At 51.4% G+C, this 24,367-nt stretch overlaps 2 protein-coding genes across 2 annotated transcripts in view; one reads left to right on the top strand and one right to left on the bottom strand.

Annotated features, from left to right (window-relative positions):
• LOC147091636 (uncharacterized) overlaps positions 1-24,367 on the top strand; it is an 81,484-nt gene that overhangs the window by 5,235 nt on the left and 51,882 nt on the right. The window contains exon 2 of the mRNA XM_085976622.1: positions 8,982-9,701. Coding sequence (XP_085832748.1) covers positions 8,986-9,701 — 716 coding nt within the window. The 5' untranslated portion in view covers positions 8,982-8,985. The remainder of the gene's footprint in view (positions 1-8,981; positions 9,702-24,367) is intronic.
• On the bottom strand, positions 13,973-21,873 carry LOC147091638 (uncharacterized). The gene is made up of 2 exons (XM_085976454.1): positions 21,635-21,873; positions 13,973-14,754 (listed from the first exon to the last, which is right to left on the bottom strand). Exons 1-2 carry the CDS (start codon positions 21,871-21,873, stop codon positions 14,229-14,231), a joined length of 765 nt encoding a protein of 254 aa, XP_085832580.1. The 3' UTR covers positions 13,973-14,228.

The following is a 24,367-nucleotide window of genomic DNA, read 5'->3' as shown; positions in this document are numbered from 1 at the left end:
AACCTTCCCTGTTTCTCCTGGCTTGTTGCTCGAAGGACGTTTCATAACGGGAACAATGAGCATAGCCCACTCACTCCAATCTACCTTAGACAGTACACCTGAATGTTCTAGCGCTTCCAGTTCCGCTTCTACAGTAGGTCGTATTGCATAGGGTACCGGTCTGGATTTAAAACATTTTGGTTGTGCATGTTCATCAATCTTGATGTTTGCCGTAATTCCTCTCAGTGTTCCCAGTCCCTGCTGGAACACCTCTTTAGCATCATCCAATATTCTGGACAATCTTTTAGGTTTGACATCTGTTTCCCCGGAATCTACCGTTAGTGCCTTCAAGGAGTGCCAGTCCATATACATTTTCCTAATCCACTCCCGTCCCAGTAGTGGTGGACCTCCTTCAGGTAGCACATATAAGTCCATGACTTGGCTTTCTTCGCCCTTGTGGACCACTTTTACCTCTATCTTTCCGACGGGGTACACTCTTTGCCCCGTGTATGTTTTCAATATAATCTCCGTATCCCGTAGGGGAATATGTTGGAATAACCTTTTGTAATCTTTCTTATTCATGACCGTCAATGCCGATCCAGTGTCCAATTCCATCTTTACTTGGACTCCTGCTATCTGAAGGGTGACCCAAATTGTCTGGAGAGCTGCATCCTTACCAACGTTGTGTACTCTTAAGCTACCCAGTTCATTACTGCTAGCGTCTGAATCTGACTTCTGTTCGGTCGAACTGTTCTTTGTCACCTTGTGTACCTTTATGTATTTTCCTTGCGATGACTTTTTGTTGCTGGTCTTCTTTCCTGACCGGCATACTTTAGCTATGTGGCCAAGCCTGCCACATGTTCTGCATTCTTGGTTTTTAAACCAACACTGGTTCTGATCATGCGTTGTCTTTCCGCAACGATAACATTTTACAGTACTCAAACCCAATTTATTTGTACTGAGTTCCGGTGACCATAGCTGCATTACTGCCGTGCCTCTCGCTGCGGCTTCGTGTGCTGCTGCCATAGTGACCGCTTTCTCAAGCGTCAGCTCATTCTCCTCGAGCAATCGCTTTTGTGTATCTTCTTTTAATAAACCACACACAAATTTATCTCGTAGCGCCTCTGTCAATCTCATTCCGAATTGACAGTACTTTGCTAGCTTACGCAATTCCATTAAATATTCAGCATTGCTTTCATCCTTCAGCTGCCTTCTGCTGTAAAATTTAAATCGTTCCGCTAGCATCAGCGGCGTGGGGTTTAGGTGATTTTTCAGGACAGTAACAATCTCCTCGAACGTCTTATCCGCCGGTTCATCTGGTGAACAAGGTGTTTCAATTGCCCGCATGTCTTCGCACCCATTAAGTTTAATAATGTTAGTGCTTTCTCTGCATCTGGGATTTTATTTGCTTTACAATAATTTTGTATGCGTTCTACATACATAGCCCAATCTTCGATGTCGCTATGAAAGGTGTTAATGTTCCCATGTTTAGGCATCGTTGCAATTTAATTTATTTTTATTTTTATCCAAGATGGCGGCTTCCGCGCTCTTGTCTTCGTCCTCCGCCTACAAAATGGTGGTTTTCCCGTGCTTGGCAGTCTTCACCCTTCCCCCGACGCTGTCTCCGCTTCACCGCGGCTCTCGCACCTTCAGTTGCCCCCAGACGCTGCGCCTTTTTAGCCCGAATGCGGCCCGGCCCTTATCACCAGCCACGATCGATGCCCCCGCGCTGCGCCTTTCGGCCCGAATGCGGCCCGGCCCTTATCTCCGGTCGCGATCGATCTCACCGCCCTTATTCCTCCGTCTTCCCTCCCCATCTGTACAGCCAATGCGGCCAATTTTCTGGTCGCGTCGCTGCCCGGCTTACCCACTACCGAGGTAGAAAGAAGATAGCTGACAGCCGCTGATGGAGGCTTCGAGTTCAGGATGTCTTCTGCACTCTGGTTTCTCGATGTCTGCCGCGCGACGTGTCTTCCAGCAGGGTGATGAGGGTGGAAACCTCTCTTCGACGTCCGTTCTGTGGACGAAGCCGCCGTGGATATAACTGCCGCAGGGTAAGAATCTGACTCGTCGCCACTGTAAAGTCTGTGTGTTCTAGTTGTAATTAATAACACACAGGGTACAAGATTAAAGTTCAACAGGCCTTTACTGGTTGGAGGTCAGGACTATCTGAAATACAATCTTACTACACAGTGCTTATATACCGGTGGTCACCACCGGTACTACGTATACAGCAGCCAGAGAAAGTAGTACATCTCTTAAGGTGGAACAGGCTTAAGTTCTCTTAAGGGGGAACAGGTTACATACACCGCAATGTCTAACCAATTTGATTGAATTTTTCAATGGGGATGACTAGGTGTGTGGATGAGGGCAGTCCAGTTGATGCAGTCTACATGGACTTCAGTAAGGCTTTTGACAAAGCCCCACATGGGAGACTGGTCAAGAAGGTAAGAGCCCATGGGATCCAGGGCAATTTGGCACATTGGATCCAAAATTGGCTTAGTGGCAGGAGGTAGAGGGTGATGGTCAAAGGTTGTTTTTGTGACTGGAAGCCTGTGTCCAGTGGTGTACCACAGGGTCTGGGTCCTTTGCTGTTTGTAGTGTACATCAATGATTTAGATATGAATGTAGGAGGTATGATCAGTAAGTTCGCAGATGACACGAAAATTGGTGGAGTGGCGAGGAGGGAAGCCTCAGGCTGCAGGAGAATATAGACGGGTTGGTTAGATGGGCAGCACAGTGGCAAATGGAATTTAACCCTGAAAAGTGTGAGGTGATGCATTTTGGGAGGACTAACAAGGGAATACACAATGAATGGTAGAACCCTAGGAAGGACAGAGGATCAGAGGGACTTTGGTGTGCATGTACATAGATCACTAAGGGCAGCAGGACAGCTAGATAAGGTGGTTAAGAAGGCATATGGGATACTTGCCTTCATTAGCCGAGGCATAGAATATAAGAGCAGGGAGGTTATGATGGAGCTGTACAAAACGCTAGTTAGGCCACAGCTGGAATACTGTGTGCAGTTCTGGTTGCCACACTATAGGAAGGATGTGATTGCATTGGAGAGGGTGCAGAGGAGATTCACCAGGGTGTTACCTGGGCTGGAGCGCTTCAGCTATGAAGAGAGACTGGACAGGCTGGGGTTGTTTTCCTTAGAGCAGAGAAGGCTGAAGGGGGACCTGATTGAGGTGTACAAAATTATGAGGGGCATAGATAGGATAGATAGAAAGGAACTTTTCCCCTTAGTAGAGGGGTCAATAACCAGGGGGCATAGTTTCAAGGTAAGGGGCAGGAGGTTTAGAGGGGATTTGAGGAAAAGCTTTTTCACCCAGAGGGTGGTTGGAATCTGGAACTCACTGCCTGAAAGGGTGGTAGAGGCAGGAACCCTCCCAACATTCAGGAAGCATTTAGATGAGCACTTGAAATGCCCTTGCATACAAGGCTACGGACCAAGTGCTGGAAAATGGGATTAGAATAGACAGGGCTTGATGGCTGGCGCAGACACGATGAGCCGAAGGGCCGCTTTCTGTGCTGTATAAATCTATGACTCTATGGTAGCACTCTTGCCTCTGAGGCATAAGGTTCTGCGTTCAAGTCCCACTCCAGAGACTTGAGCACAAAAATTCAGGCTGACACTCCAGTGCAGTACTGAGGCACTGTCAGAGGTGGCGTCTTTCGGATGAGACATTAAACTGAGGCCCTGTCTGCTCTCTCAGGTGGATGTAAAAGATCCCATGACACTATTTTGAGAAAGAAAGACTTGCATTTATATAGTGCTTTCATGACCAGCAGACGTCTTGAAGTGCTTTACAGCCAATGAAGTACTTTTGAGGTGTAGTCACTGTTGTAATGTGGGAAAGAGCAGGGGAAATATCCCAGGTGTCCTAGCCAATGTTTATCCCTCAATCAATGTAACAAAAGGATAATAGCACAATACTGCGGAAGCTGGAAATCTGAAATAACAACAGGAAATGCTGGAAACACTCAGCAGGCCAGGCAACATCCATAGAGGGAGAAACAGAGTTAACAAAAAGATAGATTATCTGGTCATCATCACATTGCTGTTTGTGGGAGCTTGCTGTGCGCTGTTTGACTGCCACATTTCCTACATGACAACAGTGACTACACTTCAAAAGTACTTCATTGGCTGTAAAGCGCTTTGGGACGTCCGGTGGTGGTGAAAGGCGCTATAGAAATGCAAGTCTTTCTTTCTTCACTGGTCTCACCAGCGACCTCTTCTGGCTGATGGTTGATTGACAGACGATAGTCCGCGCATGCGCAGAGGGAGCGGCGGTTTGGACCGAGTCCGGCACAGCGACCTCTCCCGATCACCAAGGGCAACAACCGCGCATGCCCAGAGAAGACCAACCCCCCTCCCCCACTCAGAGCTGCGCCTGCGTACTCAGATCCTGCCGGCCAGAGTTGGCGCGGGCCATTCCGGGGAAAGGCCTTGGTGTCGGGTCCAGAGTCGCGATCGGTGGCGCAAAGTGAGTTTTCTCCGCTGCGATTGGGTGGAGAATCGCGCGGGGTGGTGGGGGAGGGGTGGATCGGGAGAGAATAAAGAGAAACAGAAAAACCTGAGAGTCCGCGAGGCCCCGGACCGAGCGGCGTCAGTTGGACGGAGCACGTGCGCTCCTCGGGGACACGTGACCTGGGCCCAGGGCCTGATTGACGGGAGCTTCCGACCAATAGGGAGCGAGCGGGGCAGATCCTCCAACCAATCGGGGAGCCCGAGGGGCGGGCCTAGCGTCGGCTGATTGTCTGATCCACAGGGCAGCGAGTTTCTCCAGTCCCTTGTTCAGGGCCCGGGGCCAGGGGAGGCGCTGGGCCTTTATTCCCCTCATTGGACACAAGGCTCTTTGGCTCACAACACACTGGCTCAGGTTTTAATAGAGACTTTTTAAATTCATCAATGAAAGCAAATGAACCTCGTGCTTCTGTGGAACAAACTTTCTAATATTTTATAGAATCAGAGAATGGTTACAGCACAGAAGGAGGCCATTCAGCCCGTCGAGCCCATGCCAGCTCTCTGCAAGACCACTTCAGCTAGTCCCACTCCCCGCCCTTTCCCCGTAACCCTGCAAATTTCTTTACTTCAGGTACTTATCCAATTCCCTTTTGAAAGCTGTGATTGAATCTGCCTCCACCTCCCTCTCAGGCAGTACATTCCAGATCCTAACCACTCACTGAGTAAAGTTTTTCCTCATGTCGCATTTGGTTCTTCTGCCAATCACCTTAAATCTGTGTCCTCTGGTTCTCGACCCTTCCGCCAATGGGAACAGTTTCTCTCTCTCTCCTCTGTCCTGACCCCTCGTGATTTTGAACAACTCTATCAAACCTCCTCTCAACCTCTCTGCTCTAAGGAGAACAACCCCAGCTTCTCCAGTCTATCCACGTAACTGAAGTCCCTCATCCCTGGAACCATTCTAGTAAATCTTTTCTGCACCCTCTCTGAGGCCTTCACAACCTTCATAAAGTGTGGGGCCCAGAATTCGACACAATACTCCAGTTGAGGCCGAACCAGTGTTTTATAAAGGTTCATCATAACCTCCTTGCTTTTGGACTCTATGCCTCTATTTATTAAGCCCAGGATCCCATATGCTTTTTTTGCCACTTTCTCAACCTGCCCTGCCACCTTCAACGATTTGTGCACACATACCCCCAGGTCTCTCTGTTCATGCACACACTTTAGAATTGTACCCTTTAGTTTATATTGCCTCACTTGGTTCTTCCTACCAAAATGTGTCACTTCGCACTTTTCTGCGTTAAATTTCATCTGCCACGTGTCCGCCCATTCCACCAGCCTGTCCATGTCTTCTTGAAATCTATCACTATCCTCCTCACTGGTCACTTTACTTCCAAGTTTTGTGTCATCTGCAAATTTTGAAATTGTGCGCTGTACACCCAAGTCTAAGTCATTAATATATATCAAGTAAAGCAGTGGTCCTGGTACCGACCCCTGGGGAACACCACTGTATACCTTCTTCCAGTCCGAAAAACAACCGTTCACCACTGCTCTCTGTTTTCTGTCACTTTGCCAATTTCGTATCCATGCTGCCACTGTCCCTTTTATTCCATGGGCTTCAACTTTGCTGGCAAGTCTATAATGTGGCACTTGTCGAACGCCTTTTGGAAATCCATGTACACCACGTTAACCACATTGCCCTCATCAACCCTCTCTGTTACCTCATCAAAAACTCAATCAGAATCAGGGCGGCTGGGCCTGGTGGACGTGCGGCCAGGGCCCCGGCACCAGGAAACCCAGGGTGCAGCGCCTCTCCCATCCGAGCCGCCGCTTCCCGGTTTCTTCAGCTGTTTCCACCGAGTCCAACTCTGGACAAAGGACAGGAGCCAGGCTCCCAGAATGGCCCGCGGCCCTGGGGAGCATGCGCACTCTCAGCGGGGAAATCGGCGTGTTGCATAGAGCGGTTTCTGGGGTGCGGGGAATTGTGGGTGCTGCGGCCGCCATTAGTCAGCGGCTGTGGGGAAGAGTTTTATTACAGGCTGAGGGAAGGTAGGTCCCTGGCTGCCTGTGTAGGTCTTTTTGTTGCTTCATTGTTGAGGATGTAACTAGTATATAAAATAGATAAGGGAGAACCAGTGGATGTTGTGTATTTGGACTTTCAGAAGGCTTTCGATAAGGTCCCGCATAAGAGATTAGTGTGTAAAGTTAAGGCACCTGGGATTGGGGGCAAGGTATTGACTTGGATAGAGAACTGGTTGGCAGACAGAAAGCAAAGAGTTGGAATAAATGGGTCTTTTTCCGAGTGGCAGGCAGTGACTAGTGGGGTACCGCAGGGATTGGTCCTTGGACCCCAGCTATTCACAATATATACAGGTAGACTATCCTTTATCCGAAAACCTCGGGACCAGCCGTGTTTCGGTTTTCGGAAAATTTTGGATTTCAGAAGGTATTTTATAAGACTGGGAAATTTGTCGGGGCGGGGGTCGGCGGGGGTCGGTGTCAGCGGGGGGGTGGGGGGTGGGGGTCGGCGGGGTGGTCAGCGGGGGTCGGGGTTGGCGGGGGGGTCGGGGGTGGGGGTCGGCGGCGGGGGTCGGGGTCGTGCGCACGACTTATGCTGAACGAAAAAACTTTCGGTTTTTAGAGGTTTTCGGTTTTCGGAAGTTCGGATAAAGGATAGTCTACCTGTATTAATGATCTAGACAAGGGAACTAGATGTAATATCTACAAATTTGCAGACGACACAAAGCTGGGTGGGCGTGTGTGCTGTGAGGAGGATGCCGAGAAACTACAGGATGATTTGGACAGGTTGGGTGATTGGGCAGAAGCATGGCAGATGCAGTATAACGTGGATAAATGTGAGGTTATCCACGTTGGTGGCAAACACAGGAACGCAGATTATTATCTGAATGGCAATAGATTGGGAGAAGGGGAAGTGCAATGAGACCTGGGTGTCCTTGTGCACCAGTCGCTGAAGGTAAGCATGCAGGTGCAGCAGGCGGTTAAGAAGGCAAATGGTATGTTGGCCTTCGTAGCGAGAGGGTTTGAGTACAGGAACAAGGATGGCTTGCTGCAGTTGTACAGGGCCTTGGTGAGACCACATCTTGAGTATTGTGTGCAGTTTTGGTCGCCTTATCTGAGGAAGGATGTTCTTGCCGTGGAAAGAGTTCAACGAAGATTCACCAGGCTGATACCTGGGATGGCAGGAATGACGTATGAGGAGAGATTGGGACGATTGGGCTTGTACTCACTGGAGTTTACAAGAATGAGAGGGGATCTCATTGAAACTGATAAAATTCTGACAGGACTGGACAGACTAGATGCAGGAAGGATGTTCCTGATGGTCGGGGAGTCCAGAACCAGGGGTCGCAGTCTAAGGATACGGGGTAAGCCATTTAGGACAGAAATTAGGAGGAATTTCTTCACCCAGAGAGTGGTGAACTTGTGGAATTCTCTACCACAGAAGGCAGTAGAGGCCAATACATTAAATATATATTCAAGAAGGAATTGGATATATTTCTTAAATCTAAAGGGATCAAGGGATATGGGGAGAAAGCAGGGACCGGGTACTGAATTTGGATGATCAGCATTGAGTGGCGGAGCAGGCTTGAGGGGCCGAATAGCCTACTCCTGCTCCTATCTTCTGTGTTTCTATGTTTATATGTTTCTATGTTTCAGTTTGAGCTGGAGTGGAGATGGAGGAGAAGCTGCTGGGTTTAACCCCCAGTACTTCTGAGCCCAGGAGGACCCAACAATTTCCAATGTGAGACTGTCAAGGGAGGTGGATTATAGGGGAGATTAGGTTGTTACACAGACACTGTCCGTACAATGTAAAAGAGTATTCTTTTAGGAACAAGTATTTCTGTACAGGCTTTTAATCCAGTTTACATCTATAGATTTGTTTTAATTCATTCTTTGGATGTGGGCGTCATTTGCAAGAGCAGCAAATATTGCCAATCCCCAGTTTCCCGTTGAGAAGGGGGTGGTGAGTCGCCTTCTTGAACTACTGCAGTCCGTGTGGTGAAGGTATTCCCACAATGTTGTTCGGTAAGGAGTTCCAGGATTATGACCCAGCAATGATGAATATATGTGAGTCAGGATGATGTGTGACTTGGAGGGGAACTTGGATGTGATGGTGCTCCCATACAACAGCTGCCCTTGTCCTTCTAGGTGGTGGAGGTTGCGGGTTTTGGAGGTTCTATCAAAGTTCTGGTCGAGTTGCAGATGTATAAAGTTCCTTTCCTTCACCCCCTCCCCTTCCCACTCCCACCTCTCCCTCTCCCTCTCTCTCTCTCTCTCTCTCTCTCCTCCCATAGAGGCCAGAGTTGTGTGTAGGCCCAGACCAGGTGGCGGATTCCCTTCCCGAAGGACATCAGTGAACCAGTTGGGTTTTTATGACAATCCGGCAGCTTTCATGGTCACTTTTTTCTAGTGCCGGCCCCACAATTGACCAGATTCATTCAGCTGAATTTCACAACCTCCCTTTGTTTTCCTGTGGGTTGTCTCTCACGCTCCCTGTTTTATGTTAATTTTACAGGGCAATGGAAGGGGAGGATTTACAGACGGTAAGCTCAAACCAAACATCACTTCAAGATCTGACAGTCACTCGACTCGCCGGATCTGAATCTCACCGGCCTCTGAACATGGAAGCAAAAAGCACCATTCACAGCGGGGAGAAACCGTACACGTGTTCTGTGTGTGGACAAGGCTTCAGCCAACCCTTTGGCCTAGCGAGACACAAGCGTATTCACACTGGGGAGAGGCCATTCACCTGCTCTGAGTGTGGGAAGGGATTCACTCAGTCATTCAGCCTGCTGAGACACCAGCGAGTTCACACTGGGGAGAGGCCATTCACCTGCTCTGAGTGTGGGAAGGGATTCACTCAGTCATCCAGCCTGCTGACACACCAGCGAGTTCACACTGGGGAGAGGCCATTCACCTGCTCTGAGTGTGGGAAGGGATTCACTCAGTCATCTGACCTTCTGACACACCAGCGTGTTCACACACGGGAGAGACCGTTCACCTGCTTTGAGTGTGGGAAGGGATTCACTAATTCATCCAGCCTGCTGAATCACCAACGAGTTCACACTGGAGAGAGGCCGTTCACCTGCTCCGAGTGTGGGAAGGGATTCACTCAGTCATCCCACCTACTGAGACACCAGCGTATTCACACCGGGGAGAGGCCGTTCACCTGCTTTGAGTGTGGGAATGGATTCACTCAGTCATCCAACCTGCTGACACACCAGCGAGTTCACACGTGACTGCAGGGGTTGGATTCTGCTGTTATTGCTGCTGTTAATCACATCCAGGACTGAACCATGTTCATTCTGACAGTTGGGGTTTGTTTCTGCTGATGTTATTAACCCCTATAACTGGGCTGGAGTTTAATATTCTGGATAGATGTCAAATAAACCAGTTTTGTTTGAAACACATTATTGTAGATTTTCTTCTTTCCCACCTGAGTGTTTAGCATCACCTGGCTGGAGCTCAGAAAGGACAATCTGGGGGAGGATGGTACGGCGGGAACAGAACTCCAGCCTGGACACAGTCCTTCAGGGCCACACTGAGAGGGGCAAACGGCACTTTGGTCTTTCTTGTCTCTCTTCACTGACAGCAAAGTTGCCGTGCGGGTTAATCTCGAGGTGTGTGAGAAACGTGTCCCAGCTACTCTCAGCCATGGTTCAGAGCTCCTAGGCACGGAACAGAAGGCTCCTTTAGGAATGTACCCCAGTGCTTTTATTTTAATGGCCTTATTAACCTGTGTTGCTACTTTTAGTGATTTGTGTATCTGTATCCCTGGATCCCTCTGCTCCTCCAGCCCATTTAGACTCTTAGGGGGAAATTCGGTGATGCCCCCTTTGGGTCGCTAACGTCACTGGGTCTAATTTTAGCGCCCTGAAAAAGTTAGCACCCCTGTGCATTAAATTCAGTGGTAGCGCCCCAGGCAGGAGGCAGGGTGCTACTGGAAGCGCTCCCCTCCCTCTTGAGGCGCTACCAGTGAATTTCACGGCGCTTCGTGTCACAGCGCCATGCCCGTCAGCACGTAGCACCATGCCATAGCAGACCTCCCTCCCTGATTAAAGGGGAGGGGGCGCAGCACTGCGCACACCTGGGCCCTGCTGGACCACCGGGGAGTGGGGTGTCGGATCAAGAGGAGCGCCGGGCTGTGCGATTGCGGCCGACATCCCGAAGAAGAAAGGGAAAGGGGACAGATGCTGGCAGTCGGCCAAAAGAAAAAGTTGCCGCCTGACACCTGCCCTTTAAGTGGCATTGCCGCGGCTGCAGAAACGACCCCTGACCCTGTCGGACATATAGTCCGGTGATAGGTCAGGGGTCGTAACCCAAGGTTGCAGCCGGTGTGCTGCGCTTGGCGATGATGTCATTGCCAGCGGTGCAGTGCCGTGGGGAGCTACCGACTACCTACGCCGGTAGCCTCCTGCTGAATATCGCGGGAGGCACAAAGCAACACAATTTCACCCCCTTGTCCAAGTAGTGAGTGGCCTCCTTATTATTCCCACTAAAACACACCACCTCACATTGACCTATAGTGAAATTCATTAACACACCACCTCACTGATCTACAGTGAAATTCATTAACACACCACCTCGCACTGATCTATAGCGAAATTCATTAACACACCCGCTCACACTGATCTGCAGTGAAATTCATTAACACACCACCTCACACTGATCTATAGTGAAATTCATTAACACACCACCTCGCACTGATCTATAGTGAAATTCATTAACACACCACCTCAAACTGACCTATAGTGAAATTTATTGACACACCACCTCACACTGATCTATAGTGAAATTCATTAACACACCGCCTCACACTGATCTATAGTGCATTCATTAACACACCACCTCACACTGATCTATTGTGACATTCATTAACACACCACCTCACAGTGATCTATAGTGAAATTCATTAACACAGCACCTCACACTGATCTACAGTGAAATTCATTTGCCAATTACACGCCCATTCTGAAATTTATTAATGTCTTCTTGCATTTTGTCTTCCTCAGTATTAACTCTACCTCCCAATTTGGTGTTATCGACAAACTTTGAAATTGTTCTTCTGATTCACGCGTCCAAATCGTTTATGTAAATGGTGAACAATAGTGATCCCAGCGCCGATCCCTGTGGAACACCACTTCCCACCTTTTGCCCGTCTGAGTAGCTATTCTTAACCCCTACTCTCTCTTTTCTGTTTTGTGACCAGCTTGCTATCCATAACAGTATGTAAGATCGACAGGATGACCAAGGTCAGGCTGTGTGGAGCGAAGGGCCAGGCAGCAGAATGGATGGAAAGCTGGCTACAAAACAGAAATCAGAGGGTTGGAGTTAAGGGAAGTTTGTAGCGATCTTTCCATCCATTCTGCTGCCTGGCCCTTGACTCCACACGGCCTGACCATGGCCATCTTGTAGACCGTACATACTGCAGACACAGTGCACCAGTGGTGGAGGGGGTGGATATTGAGTCCTGTGGCAGGGGCGCTGATGAAGTGGATTTCTCTGTCCGTGAGTTTTGAGGCATCGCTAGTTGCGTTTTTCACCTCTTTCCAACTTTAAAAGAAACCTTGCTGCCAGTTTATTAAAGCCATTAACAGCCGCTCGGGTGGGACACACCAATAAATGAGGCCTTGTTTCCCTCAGAATGACAGGCCTGAACCCGAGTTAGAAAACATTTAGTAATTAAACCAGACTGGGTGGGGCCTGAGGTGCAAGTTAGTAATGGAAAATTGTTGGCCAGCATACTTCACACCAGGCCTGAGGACCTGGGGACTTGGTTTTCTGTGTCATTTATTGATTAATTTTGTTTATTGCCCAATCTCAATCAGACTGGCGGGTCATCTTGCTGTCTGACTGAGGCGAGGGTCCCCAATGGAGGGCTCTCTATGCGGGAGTCCTTCCCAGCACCATTGGGGATCTGGGGTGGAGACTGTTGCAGGGAGCTGTCGTGTGCAACAGTTTTTAAGCTCCTTTCTGGACTCCAAGGCCAGATGTGGTTTCTGGGGCCTAGAGGAGTCCATGGGCCGTGTATATATTCAGTGTGAGAGGTTACAGCCCTTGGATAGTTACCTGAAGGGGCTGCTCCTCAACTCTTGGTTACACTTTAGCCCCACGCTCCTAATCTTTGGCTTCCCGGTGCGGAGAGGGGGTGGGTAAGTGGGAGGATCTTCTCCTGGACCTGCTTTTGGGCCTGGTGAAGACAGCAATTTGTAGGCTCAGGATGGGCGGGGCCCATGGGGGGGTCACTCTGGCTGCCTGCCTCTCTCCCATGGTCTTGTCGCTGCCCGGGTGGCCCTGGAGAGGGAGCAGGCGGTGTCCACCGGTTCACTTGATACCTTCCGTGTCCACCGGTCGAGGAAGGTATCAAGAGGCGATAATCGATCCTCACAATCACATTGTGATTTAATTATTGTGTGTGTGTCACAAATACATTTCTTCTATTTTGATACAAAAGCTCTACTAGACATGTTAAACTACTAGTTATTTAATCAAGGCTGCAGCTGCTGAAAGGTTGACTGTACTGGGGTTTGTGGCCGAGCTGGCAGACATGTTGTTCTGAAGTCTGATGTCTCACACCTGAACAGTCTGTTTATGTTGTGTTGTAATAACCTTTTTCTGTTGCCTGGTGTCAGAAATAGAAATCAAATGAAGATGATGCCCCACTCTGTTAATCAACTCTTTGACACATTGCCATTTCTTAATTTACAAAGATCACAACTCCATTAGTGAACAATGGATTGCCAGTCTGCCACTTTTTAGTGAGGCTTGAAAGGATTCGCTGTGAAGCTACACCTGCCCATCTGTCTGTGTGTCACTGTGTTTGAATTGTGTTAGACAACAGTCCTAATATCTCACCTACATCCATTACAATTTTTGAAATTTTAGATTGTACTTGGAAGAAGTTGAGTTTGAATCTAACAATTCTGAAATTGGGAGCTTTTAATGATTTCTGTTTTTCACGTAACTATATAGTGATGTGATCAGTCAAAGCAAATTAAAAGATGGTGCTATTTACTGAACACAACTGAATAATTCTACAAGGATGCTATCGCAGTCTTCCTCAGTATTAACGACACCCCCCAATTTAGTGTCATCAGCAAATTTTGAAATTGTACTTCTGATTCCCAAGTCCAAATCATTTATGTAAATGGTGAACAACAGTGGTCCCAGCACCAATCCCCGTGGAACACCACTTCCCCCCTTCCGCCCGTCTGAGTAAATACCTTTAACTCATCCCGTCACTATAACTGGACTTGTCTCCATTCCCGTGCCGAGGGGATTGCTGTACCAGACGGGAGGGGCAACATTTGGGGACTCTCGATTCTCCACCAATTCCCATTCCCCTTCTTTCTGGTGGATAATGGAGGTGCCACTGTGTGTAATGTGCAAGTCAGTAAGAGTTGTCAGCGAGGATTAATCAGCACTTTCTAATTGGAGATGATAATCAATGGAATCTTTCAGACAATGAATTGTAGATTTTATAGCAAAGATTAATATACGATTGAAGTAAAAGTTCATAATTTTATTGTAAAATATTTCAGGAACACTCATCAGAAATTAAGGGGAAAGTTCAGACAGCAGTACTTAAAGGGACACTGCAGCCCCGACAACTCAATCAGCTATATATCCAGAATATTAAAATCCAGTCCTGTTATAGGGGTTATTAACATCAGCAGAAACAAACCCCAACTGTCAGAATGAACATGGTTCAGTCCTGGATGTGATTAACAGCAGCAATAACAGCCGAATCAAACCTCTGCAGTCACTTGTGAACTTGCTGGTGTCTCAGCAGGTTGGATGACTGATTGAATCTCTTCCCACACACGGAGCATGTGAATGGCCTCTCCCCAGTGTGAATGCGCTGGTGTGTCAGAAGGTCAGAGGAATTAGTGAATCCCTTCTCACACATGGGGCAGGTGAATGGCCTCTCTGCAGTGTGAATGTGCTGGTGTATCAGCAGGGTGGATGAATTAGTGAATCCCTTCTCACACACAGGGCAGGTGAACAGTCTCTCCCCAGTGTGAATGCACTGGTGCTCAATGAGATGAGATGACTGCCTGAACCTCTTCCCACAGTGAGAGCAACTGAATGGTCTCTCCTCAGTGTGAAGTCGCTGGTGTGTCAGAAGGTGGGATGACTGACTAAATCCCTTCCCACACTTGGAGCAGGTGAACGGCCTCTCCCCGGTGTGACTGCATCGATGAGTTTCCAGCCAGGACGGGGAGCTAAATCCCTTCCCACAGTCCCCACATTCCCACAGTTTCTCCGTGGTGTGGGTGTCCTTGTGTCTCTCCAGGTTGGACAATCAGTTGAAGCCTCATCCACAGACACAACATGTGTACGGTTTCTCCCCGCTGTGAACGGTGCGATGTTTTTTCAGACTGTGTAACTGGTTAAAGCTCTTTCCACAGTCAGTGCACTGGAACACTCTCACTCGGGTGTGTGTGTCTTGGTGCTTTTCCAGTCACACCGATCTTTGAAATCTTTACCCACAGACAGAACAGGCAAACATTTCTCCTTCCACATTCAAAGGCGATGATATTCCCTGTAAAAGTAGTTTACAAAAGACATCACTGTAAGTTCAGGATTAAAATTCGGAACAGATAATTCTAGTTTCTATGGAACATTCTCTCCTATTACATAGAATTACACAGATTGTACAGCACAGAAACAGGCCAATCGGCCCAACTGGTCCATGTGGTGTTTATGCTCCACACGAGCCTCCTCCCATCTCTCTTCATCTCACCCTATCAGCATCTCCTCCTATTCCTTTCTCCCATGTGTTTATCCAGCTTCCCCTTAAATACATCCATGGTCTTCGCCTCAACTACTCCCTGTGGCAGCAAGTTCCACATTCTCAGCACCCTCTGGGTGAAGGCGTTTAATCTAAATAGGACTTCCCTCGGCAGCCAATCAGCACTGCTGCCTCTTTTGTGCATTTCCTGGCGAGGCGAAACAGTTGATATTTTCTGATCAAAAAGAGCTGAGCTCGGCAGCATTAGTCCTGTTTTGCCTCCTTTGGAGACCAGGTGTACGAGCAGAGTGAGCACAGCCTTCACAGCAACTGTAATAACATTGTTACAGTTGTGAAGGAACTTTGTGTCAGTGCACTGGACCACAAACAAAGTATGTGTGTTGATTATTGCCTTATTACCCTACTGTAAAGTGCCTTGAGATGTTTTAAAAGCTCTATATAAAGGTAAGTTGTTGTTGGTGTATAGAGAACTCTGTTGAAATTCAGTGAAATGATCAATAACCAAGGAAGATCTTTGGTTCTGTAAGTTTTCATAGAATCATTGAAAAGTACAGAACGAAGGAGGCCATTCGGCATATCGTGCCTGTGCTGGCTCTTACAAAGAGCACTCGTGCTTAGTCCCACATCCCTGCTTGTTGTCCGTAACCCTGTAAGATCCTCATCCTCAAGTACCCGCCCAACTCCCTTTTAAAATCATTGATGGAATCAGCTCATGACCTTTTCAGGTCGAGCGTTCCAGCTCCCGACAACTCTCTGAGTTTTATTCAATTGTTACCACAGTTGCCTTCTGTGGAGGTTTAATAATAAATGCATTTTGCTGTGAAAGTAATTAAAACATTCCTAGTATATAAATAGACAGATGCATCACAATATTAAAATTGTGGGAGGGAGGGCAGTGCTCGCCAGGGCCCAATAAACAATGGAATTCTTCTTTCCCAACCCAATGCTCAGAAGATGAAGTCCCAGAGCTGCCTCTGGCTCCGTTCCACCTGCCCTATTCTGACAAGCTGAGGTGTTGGTCAGTGCACTGTGCTTGCCCTGTGAGCAGAAAATGGCAAATATAGAAATATGACCAAAATAACACATTTAACCCCAAAGCTGTAAATCCCCATCCCACGCACTCTCCCTCCTCCTTGTGCTGAAATCCAAACCCATCGCACCATCTCCAACATTTCTTTCCTCCACTCCCAGTTTTCCCCCTCCCTCTACTCTGGTTGGGCTCAGTTCTACACCCGCTGTGTGCAGAGTGAGAATAAAATCAATGAGTCAATGATTGTCTCTCTTGGTCACTGGGACCCTGAAGCCCTGCCCACTCTCTGTTCCTGTACAAAGATGGCCGTGCATGCGCCCTGCTGCAGGTAGAACTGGTCTGTCTTTCCTTCACCAAGATGGCGGCGCGTAACCCGGTCCTGTCACCGAGAAAAAGCCTCACAGCTGCCGTCCGGCGGAATACATCTGGCCACTGGATCTCATTCGGGCCTGAGACCGTTCTCCAACTTTATAAACCCTACGGTGCGGCCTACCCGCAGTTTATTTATTTATTTCTATATATTTTTTTTTTAATGACATTCACAGAGCTCAAGTCTCGGCTCTTTGTACAAAGTCACAAGGCCTCATGCCTACAAGGCAGGGGTCCCAGCCTCTTCAAGTTAATGATGTGATCTCCAAGCTTCTTGATCATCTTCACTTGTTCATCCAGATAGTGGGTCTCCAGGAATTCACACAGTTGAGGGTCGGCGCTCCCAGTGGAGAGTTTGTGCAGATCCAGCAGACACTGGTCGACATTCTTCTCCATCTGCAGGACTCTCTGCATCACTTAGCGGAGTCTCTCACTCTCCCGACTGAACAAGTGGACTGTAAAGAAGCTTAAAAACACTGGATTAATTAAAAAAACTTATCAACTTAAATTACAATCACATTGGCCAGGGTGATGATGCACTCCAGTCCCCGTGGCGCCCACCGCTCTCAGAAGGCCTCAAGCATTCTGGCAGACACCGCGTGCTCCATCTCCAGGGCCACCCGGGCATGAACATAGCCGCGGAAGAGAGGCAGGCAATTGGGCCGAACAACCCCCTCGACCACCCGCTGCCTGGACCTGTTTATGGCCATCTTTGCAAGGCCCAGGAGCAGTCCAACAAGGAGGTCCCCCGACCCGCCCTCTCTCCTCCGCACTGGGTGGCCGTAGATCAGGAGCGTGGGACTGAAGTGCGGCCAAAAATCGAGGAGCAGTCCCTTCAAATAATGGAACAAGGGCTGCAACCTCTCACAGTCCACATAAACATGGAACACGGACTCCTCTAGGCCGCAAAAATAGCAAGAGGTCTGGGAGTCCGTGAACTCATCTAAAATCTTATTGCACGGGACTGCTCCATGCAACACCCTCCAGGCCAAGTCCCCAATAGATAAAGGGAGGACTCCCGCGTAGAGCGCCCCCCATTGGGGAGCTCCGCCTCCGCCGGATGGCAAGATGGCACACCAAGGCGTGTCTGGACAGCAGGCGAAGATGGCAAAGTGGAGAGTGTGCAAGAGCAGCCGGTACAGCAAACCCCTCTGCGCAGAACTAAATGGCATGGAGGGCATTTCCTCGAGACGGCTCAAGTTGTGAGGCGCTGGTTCCCGACAGGGGTTTCAGGGCCGTGGGCCGATGAGGAATTCCATCCGAACAGGGGTCAGTTCAGACGGGATCGCCCCACGTGCCTGAGCCTCCTCGATATACCTATTGGAGTCGGGGCCCAGTGCCGCTTTCAGCATCTCGATGGCTTTGGCCGCGAGCCAGACATAGGACAGGCGCTGCACCAGCTCCTCCGGCACCATCCAGCCCGCTCCTCCGCCATCGAGCAGGTCCCCGAACCTGGTCACCTTACCAGGCACAGCCCTGCCCTCCGCCAGCCGCCCGATCCAGCGGTCACGGAGGTGCGGATTCCTGAGCAGCGGCTCCTGAAGGAGAGCTGCCACTCCTGATGGGGGGTGAACTCCGCTTGGAGGCGATGCTGTTCCAGACCCATAACAGTTCCTGGTAGAAGACAGGCAACTCCCGCAGGTAGGCACGTGTACGGCCCAATTCCACAAACAGGAGCTGCATGTCATAGTTGAGGCCGTGCAGCTGGCGGAAGAAATACATCTTCAGCGCACACCATCGAGGAGGATTTTCGACGTACAGGTATCTCTGCAGGGTCCGAAGATGGAAATTCACCGCCCGGGTGCGAAGGCACACCAGCGCCTGACCGCCCTCCCTAAGCGGGAGACTCAGAACCGCGGCAGAGACCCAGTGCTTCCCTTTGTCCCAGAAGAAGTCAATGAGCTTCTTCTGCATCTTGGCGACAAACGCAGGGGGCGGGATCAAAGTGACCAACTGCTACCACAACATGGCGGCCACCAGCTGGTTTATGACCAATGCTCGACCCCTGTAGGACAACACTCGGAGCAGTCCTCTCCAGCATCCTAGGCGAGCGGTGACTTTGGCCTCCAGCTCTTGCCAATTCGCCGGCCAGGCATCCTCGGCGGGGCTGAGGTAGTCTCCCAAATAGAGGAGGTGCGTGGTGCTCCAGCCGAAGGGCCTGAACCCCTCCGGCAGGGAGTCCACCCACCACTGGCCCACCAGGAGTCCAGAACATTTCTCCCAGTTGATCCTGGTGGAGGATGCGTCCGAGTAAATCTGCTGGCATTCTCGCATCCTCCGCAAGGCAGCGGGATCTGTGACCATGAGGAGGATGTCATCGGCGTAAGCCGAGAGGGCAACTTCCACGCCTGCCCTTGCAGAGCCAGTCCCGTCAACCTCATCCACAAGAGGCACAGGAAAGGCTCCACGCAGATGGCATATAACTGACTGGACATGGGGCATCCCTGATTCACCACCCTCCCGAAGCAAAGGGGCGCCGTCAAAGACCCGTTAACTTTTATCAGACACTCCGCGGCGGCATACAGAAGTCAGATCTGGGTGACGAAATGCGTCGCAAACCCGAATGCGCGCAGAGTCCCGAAGAGATACTCATGATCCACCCTGCCGAATGCCTTCTCCTGATCCAGGGAAAGGAAGGCGACCGACAGACCAGTCCTCTGGGAATGGTGGACCAGGTCCCCAGATGGATGTTATCGTGGATAGTCTGGCCCGGGACCATGTAGGACTGGCTGGTGTGGATTATGTGGGCCAGCACGGTGCCAAGACGGGCAGACATGGCCCTGACAAAAATTTTATAATCCGTGCTAAGGAGGGAGACCGGGCACCAGTTTTTTTAAAAGGCGGAGATCGCCCCTCTTAGGCAGCAGGACAATGACCGCCCTGCACCACAAGAGGGGCATCTCCCTGGTCGCCAGATTTTCCCCCAGGACCCGCACGTAGTCAACACCAGGACGTCCCAGAATGCCCTGTGGAACTCCACGGTCAGCCCGTCCAGCCCCGTGGACTTTCCCCTCGAGAGCTGGCCGACAGCATCGGTCAGCTCCGCCAAGCTTAGCGGAGCGTCCTATTTTTCGGCGACCTCCGGGCCAACCTTCAGCAGGTCCTCCCACAAAGCTCTGCGCACATCATCGCTGGACGGATACGGAGAGAACAGAGCCCCATAATAGGCCCAGGTCTCCACGCTGATCCCCTCCGGATCCGAGACCAGAGATCCGTCATCGGCCAGCAGCCCCAAGAGCTGCTAACAGACCCCCTGTCTTTTTTCCAATGAGTAGAAAAAGGGGGAGCCGCGGTCCAGGTCCCGGAGGATCTGGATCCGCGACCTCACATACGTGCCTCGGGACCCAACAAGCTGTAGGTCCTTCAGCGCGCCCTTCTTCTCTTCGTACACCGCAGGGCCGGGTCCTCGACAACCTGACCGAGACGGGACTCCAGGTCGAGCACCTCCCTCTCCAACCGCCCGACCTGGGCCTCCCGCCTCTTGGTCGACCCCTTCGCGTACTCCTGACAGAAGAGATGGACGTGAGCCTTGCCCACGTCCCACCATAGCCTCAAGGAGGGGAAGCCCCCGCTTCCTTCTCCAGTCGGCCCAGAACCGACGAAACAAATCCTGGAACCGCTCGTCCTGTAGCGGCAGGTTGTTAAAATGCCAGTACGCGGACCTCCCCCGTGCGTGTAACAGAACGAGCTCCACCCACACCAGGTGGTGGTCCGTGCATGGCACCGGCCACATGGAAGCCACCGGAATGCAGGAGACATACGCCTGGGAAATGTAAAGGCGATCGATTCTGGACCTTCCTCCTCCAGACCTCACGTAAGTGAAGGCGCTGGAGTCGGGATGAAGATTTCACCAGACGTCCACCAAGTCGAAGGACCCGACCAGGTCCCTCAACTTCTCCATCGCCGCCAGACCGTACGGGGGACCTGAACGGTCCCTCGCCTCGAGGGTGCAATTAAAATCCCCCGAGGATGACGCACTCGCCGACGTCGATGGAGCCCAGAAGAGCGGACACTTCTTCAAAGAAGTGCACTTGCTGCGCACCGGCCTGAGGGACGTACACATTCACAAGATGGAGCGGCACGTCCCCCAGGTGAACAGTGACCTGGAGCAAGTGGCCCGGCACATGCTCCTTGACTCCCAAGATCTCCGGCTGAAAATACGGGGCCAGCAAGATAGACACCCCGCTGGAATAGTTGGAGAGGTGACTCATGCTGACCTCTCCTTGCCACCCCAGGAGCCACGTGGCCTCATCCTCCAGAATGGTGTGGGTTTCTTGCCGGAAGCACACCGCATACCTCCCGTCCCGGAGGACCAAGAAGTTATTAAATCTACGGCGTGCATCTCTGCTGCCGTTGATTTTGAGGCTGGCTATGGTTATCTTCATGACAAGAGCATAGTGCAAACTCTACTTAACCTAATGGGAGGAGGGAGAGCAGCTGCTTGTCGACGGCCACTCCTTCAGCAGCCCAGCGAGGAACTTGTTGATCCGACGCTGCTCGCACAGCCCCACACCCCCGTCCACGCCCATGGATTTGACAGCGGCACGGACGAAGCCAACGAGCAGCGCCAGGTCTGACCATCTGTCTAGGGCCAGACGGATTTTGCCAGCGTGACCCCAGCACGCAGCCAGAAAGTCCTGGAGTTCCACAACGGGGATGAGGGGGGACTCGGAGGGGGGGGACACGAGGGTATTCGCCGACTCACTGGTGACGGAGTCTGACTCGTCCTCGGTGCTCTCCGCCGGGTCCCCGTCCTCCTCCGGGAGGTGGTTATTAGCCAGCCCTGCCTGTCTCGATCCCACCCCCAGGATCGGTGGCAGAGGATTCCTCCCTGGGCTCCTCTGGAGGTGCCGGGTCAGGAGGCGGCAGCAGTTCAGGGCCCCCCTCCGCCCCAGGCACCGGGGTGCATGGGGAAACCAGGGAGAACACTATCCCCATTTCCCCCAACACCCCCGGCGACAGCATTGGAGGCAGAGTCAGGGGTTCTTCCCCCTCACCGCCATCAGCCACCGACCCAGCGGACTGGGGAGCTTGAATACATTCCTCGGCCACGTCGAGCAGCGCCTGGGAATGGTCCGGACTGTCCTGGGCGATCCCAGCCTCACTGGCCTCGCCCACCCCAGTCTCCAGGGTGCCCGACATGGCAAGATGTAATGGTTCTTTTGTTATTTCCTCCGCGGGTAGATTCGCGGTCTCCCCCAACGTGCAGGGTCTCTTCCCCGTCCCCGGGAGGCGCAGGCGGGGCAGACTCATCTGTCGTACCCTCCCGAGGGACAGGCAACTCCTGCCGAATACAGATGTCAGTAACAGTGGGGGGGGGGGCGCACAGCACCCATGGCGGGCGACGATTCCTTCCGCGAGGAGGGACATTGTCTCTCGTGGTCCTCCTCCTTTCCCAGGGACTCACGCCTCCTTTTTTTTATGGAGGGACACGAAGGCTGGGAGACCTCCATACCTACCGGAGCCTCCTCCTCCGCTCCCTCCCATCGCGCGGGTTGCTCGGGTCCCTCGAGCCCAAGCCCGGTCGCAGGTCTTACTTCTTCTGCCTCAGCGGTTGCGATCATGGGCCCGGGCACGAGGCCCCCCAAACTCCGAGACTCTGCCGCCACCAGCGCAAGGTATGCGGGTGTAAGTTCCAGCAGATCGTCCGTATCCACGTGCTCACCGAGGGGACCTGCCCTCAGGTGCTTCATCTTCTTCCGCACCTTCCCTTCGCTCAGACGCTCTCACTCCCCCCCGCTGAAGGCTGTGATGGCGTTGGCCTCTGACGTCGATCGTGCATCAGGTGTTGAGGACGCGCGAACAGAATCGGGGGGGGGCGAGCGGTGGCGGCGCCAGCCTTGGCCACCTCAGATGTTCTGGCAGCCTTGGAGGTGGCGCAGTTCTTTCGTACATGCCCCACCTCCTTACAGGCGTGGCACCGCACACCGTCCGACGTCCAAAAGATGCGGTAGGCAGCCCCCTCGTGGCATACAATAAAAGTGCCCTCGGTGTCCTCCTGTGCCAACTGAACAAAAAGCTGGCGCCGGAAGGAGAAGACGTGCCGGAGGCTGGCCTCTCTGCATCCGAGCGGGATCGGTGTGATCCCCGACCTCACCTCCCCCAGTTGACGTAGGTGGGGGAGGAGGAGCTCAGCCGAAACAAAGGGTGGGACGTTTGATAAAAGGATCCTCTGCACGGTGGCCTTGAGAGGATCCACCAGCAGGAAGGTCCCGCCCATGCTGAGCCCCTTGTTTACGGCCAGGGACACCGCCCGCTCTGATGCCAGGAAGAACACAGCCTTGCCGTGCATTTTCGAGGCGATGACGATGGCTGAAGGGCCGACAACCTCAGCCATGGCCTTCACGCACGCCTCGATAGTCATGTTGGGGTGAGTGTAGCTCTTCGCCCTGTGTTTTTTAGTGAGAAGGCGGAAAGGTGACGGGGCAGCAGAAGCAGCGGGAGCAGCCTTGGCTGTGGCTGCCACACTTGCGTATGACCTTGCTGGCCCCGTCACCGGCGATGATGTGGTCAACATCGTGGGGCGCTTATTATAAAGGGCTACACCCACCCCAAGTCACAGGCTTGGTGATGTTAATGGCCTCAATGGTTGTTTTCCCTGAGCAGAGGGAGCTTTAAAAGTGAAGGCACACCTCTCCCCTTGTTGATAAAATTGGGAGAGGAGCCTTCTCTCCTCTGCTCAACGGGCAATTAATGGATATGAGGTGTCTCTTTAGAGAGAGACAAAGAGAGAGGCAAAGAGAGAGAGAAAGGGGGGGTGGGAAGGAGAGAGGCCGCAGGGGTTGGGTCTCCACTCAAGATGGTGAGTGGGTGCTCGCAGGGGTGCACTCTCTGAAAAATAATCTCTATTGATGGTCTTCTTGTAGGGGGAGAAGATGTCTTCACCTGGGAAAATAAAGCTGGAGATGCCCAGGCTCAGTCCACCACCAGGTCTTAACGATGTGATAATTAAATGATGACTTCGCCTGGGCAGCTCCAGCTGTCCCAGGTCAAGCAATAGGGAGCGGTGTTTGCTAGTGGTGTGTCTGGCCCTGTTTTTACAAGAGCCACACACACTCACACACACCCCTAGATGTTTTCTTCTCCTTCTTCTTTCCTCCCCCCCACTTAAATACAAAGTCTTTATGAGAGTGCACCATGAGACACCCACCTGTAGAAGTTTTCCAACAGCTCTCCCTGCTTCTGAACAGATGTAGGATGTTCGTTTATCTCCCCTCTCTCCCTCTCCTCTAATGGAGACCAGTTGGGGAAGCAGTGATCGGATGGCTTCCCTTTGTTGTTAGCTCTGGTCTGGTCTCCTGGTCTCTCCTCTCCTCTGGCACCCCAACAGTAGCTGCAGCAGCAACAGATGTGGTCTCTCCTCCTGGGCACAGAGAGAGAGAGAGAGACCTCGCCTCTCCTCCTCTCCTCTCTTCTCTTCTGACACAGCAGCAGCACAAGATCCTGGCTGGCTATCAGGGATCCCGGGGTTCATTAACCCGCTCCCTGAGTGTTCCAGATCCCAACAACTCTCTGAGTGAAAACATTTCTCCTCACCTTTGTCACCCAATTGAGATTGGGCCATTTTTCACCAGCTGTAGGGGTGACTCTGAGTTGCCCCAGTGACACCAGATGGGAGCAAAACCCATGAAGGCAAGTGCCCCAGTGCCCCCCAGATATTAAACAACCAATAACCGGTTACTTGGCTTTATAAACAGAGGAATAGAATATAAAAGCAAAGAGATGATGCTGGAACTTAATAAATCAC

This window comes from Somniosus microcephalus, unplaced genomic scaffold (genome assembly GCF_052327205.1).
Source record: "Somniosus microcephalus isolate GS21.2 unplaced genomic scaffold, FLI_Smic_1.0 unresolved_chr3, whole genome shotgun sequence".
NCBI lineage: Eukaryota > Metazoa > Chordata > Chondrichthyes > Squaliformes > Somniosidae > Somniosus > Somniosus microcephalus.
This window is presented reverse-complemented; position numbering and strand designations above follow the sequence as displayed.

What these genes read in the sequence shown, in the direction of transcription:
- LOC147091638 (XM_085976454.1), bottom strand. Translation starts at nt 21,873, where the DNA reads ATGAGTCTGCCCCGCCTGCGCCTCCCGGGGACGGGGAAGAGACCCTGC. An exon ending in CAAGCTCCCCAGTCCGCTGG is followed by an intron (nt 14,755 to 21,634) that starts GTCGGTGGCTGA and finishes CAACCTGGAGAG; the next exon opens with ACACAAGGACACCCACACCA.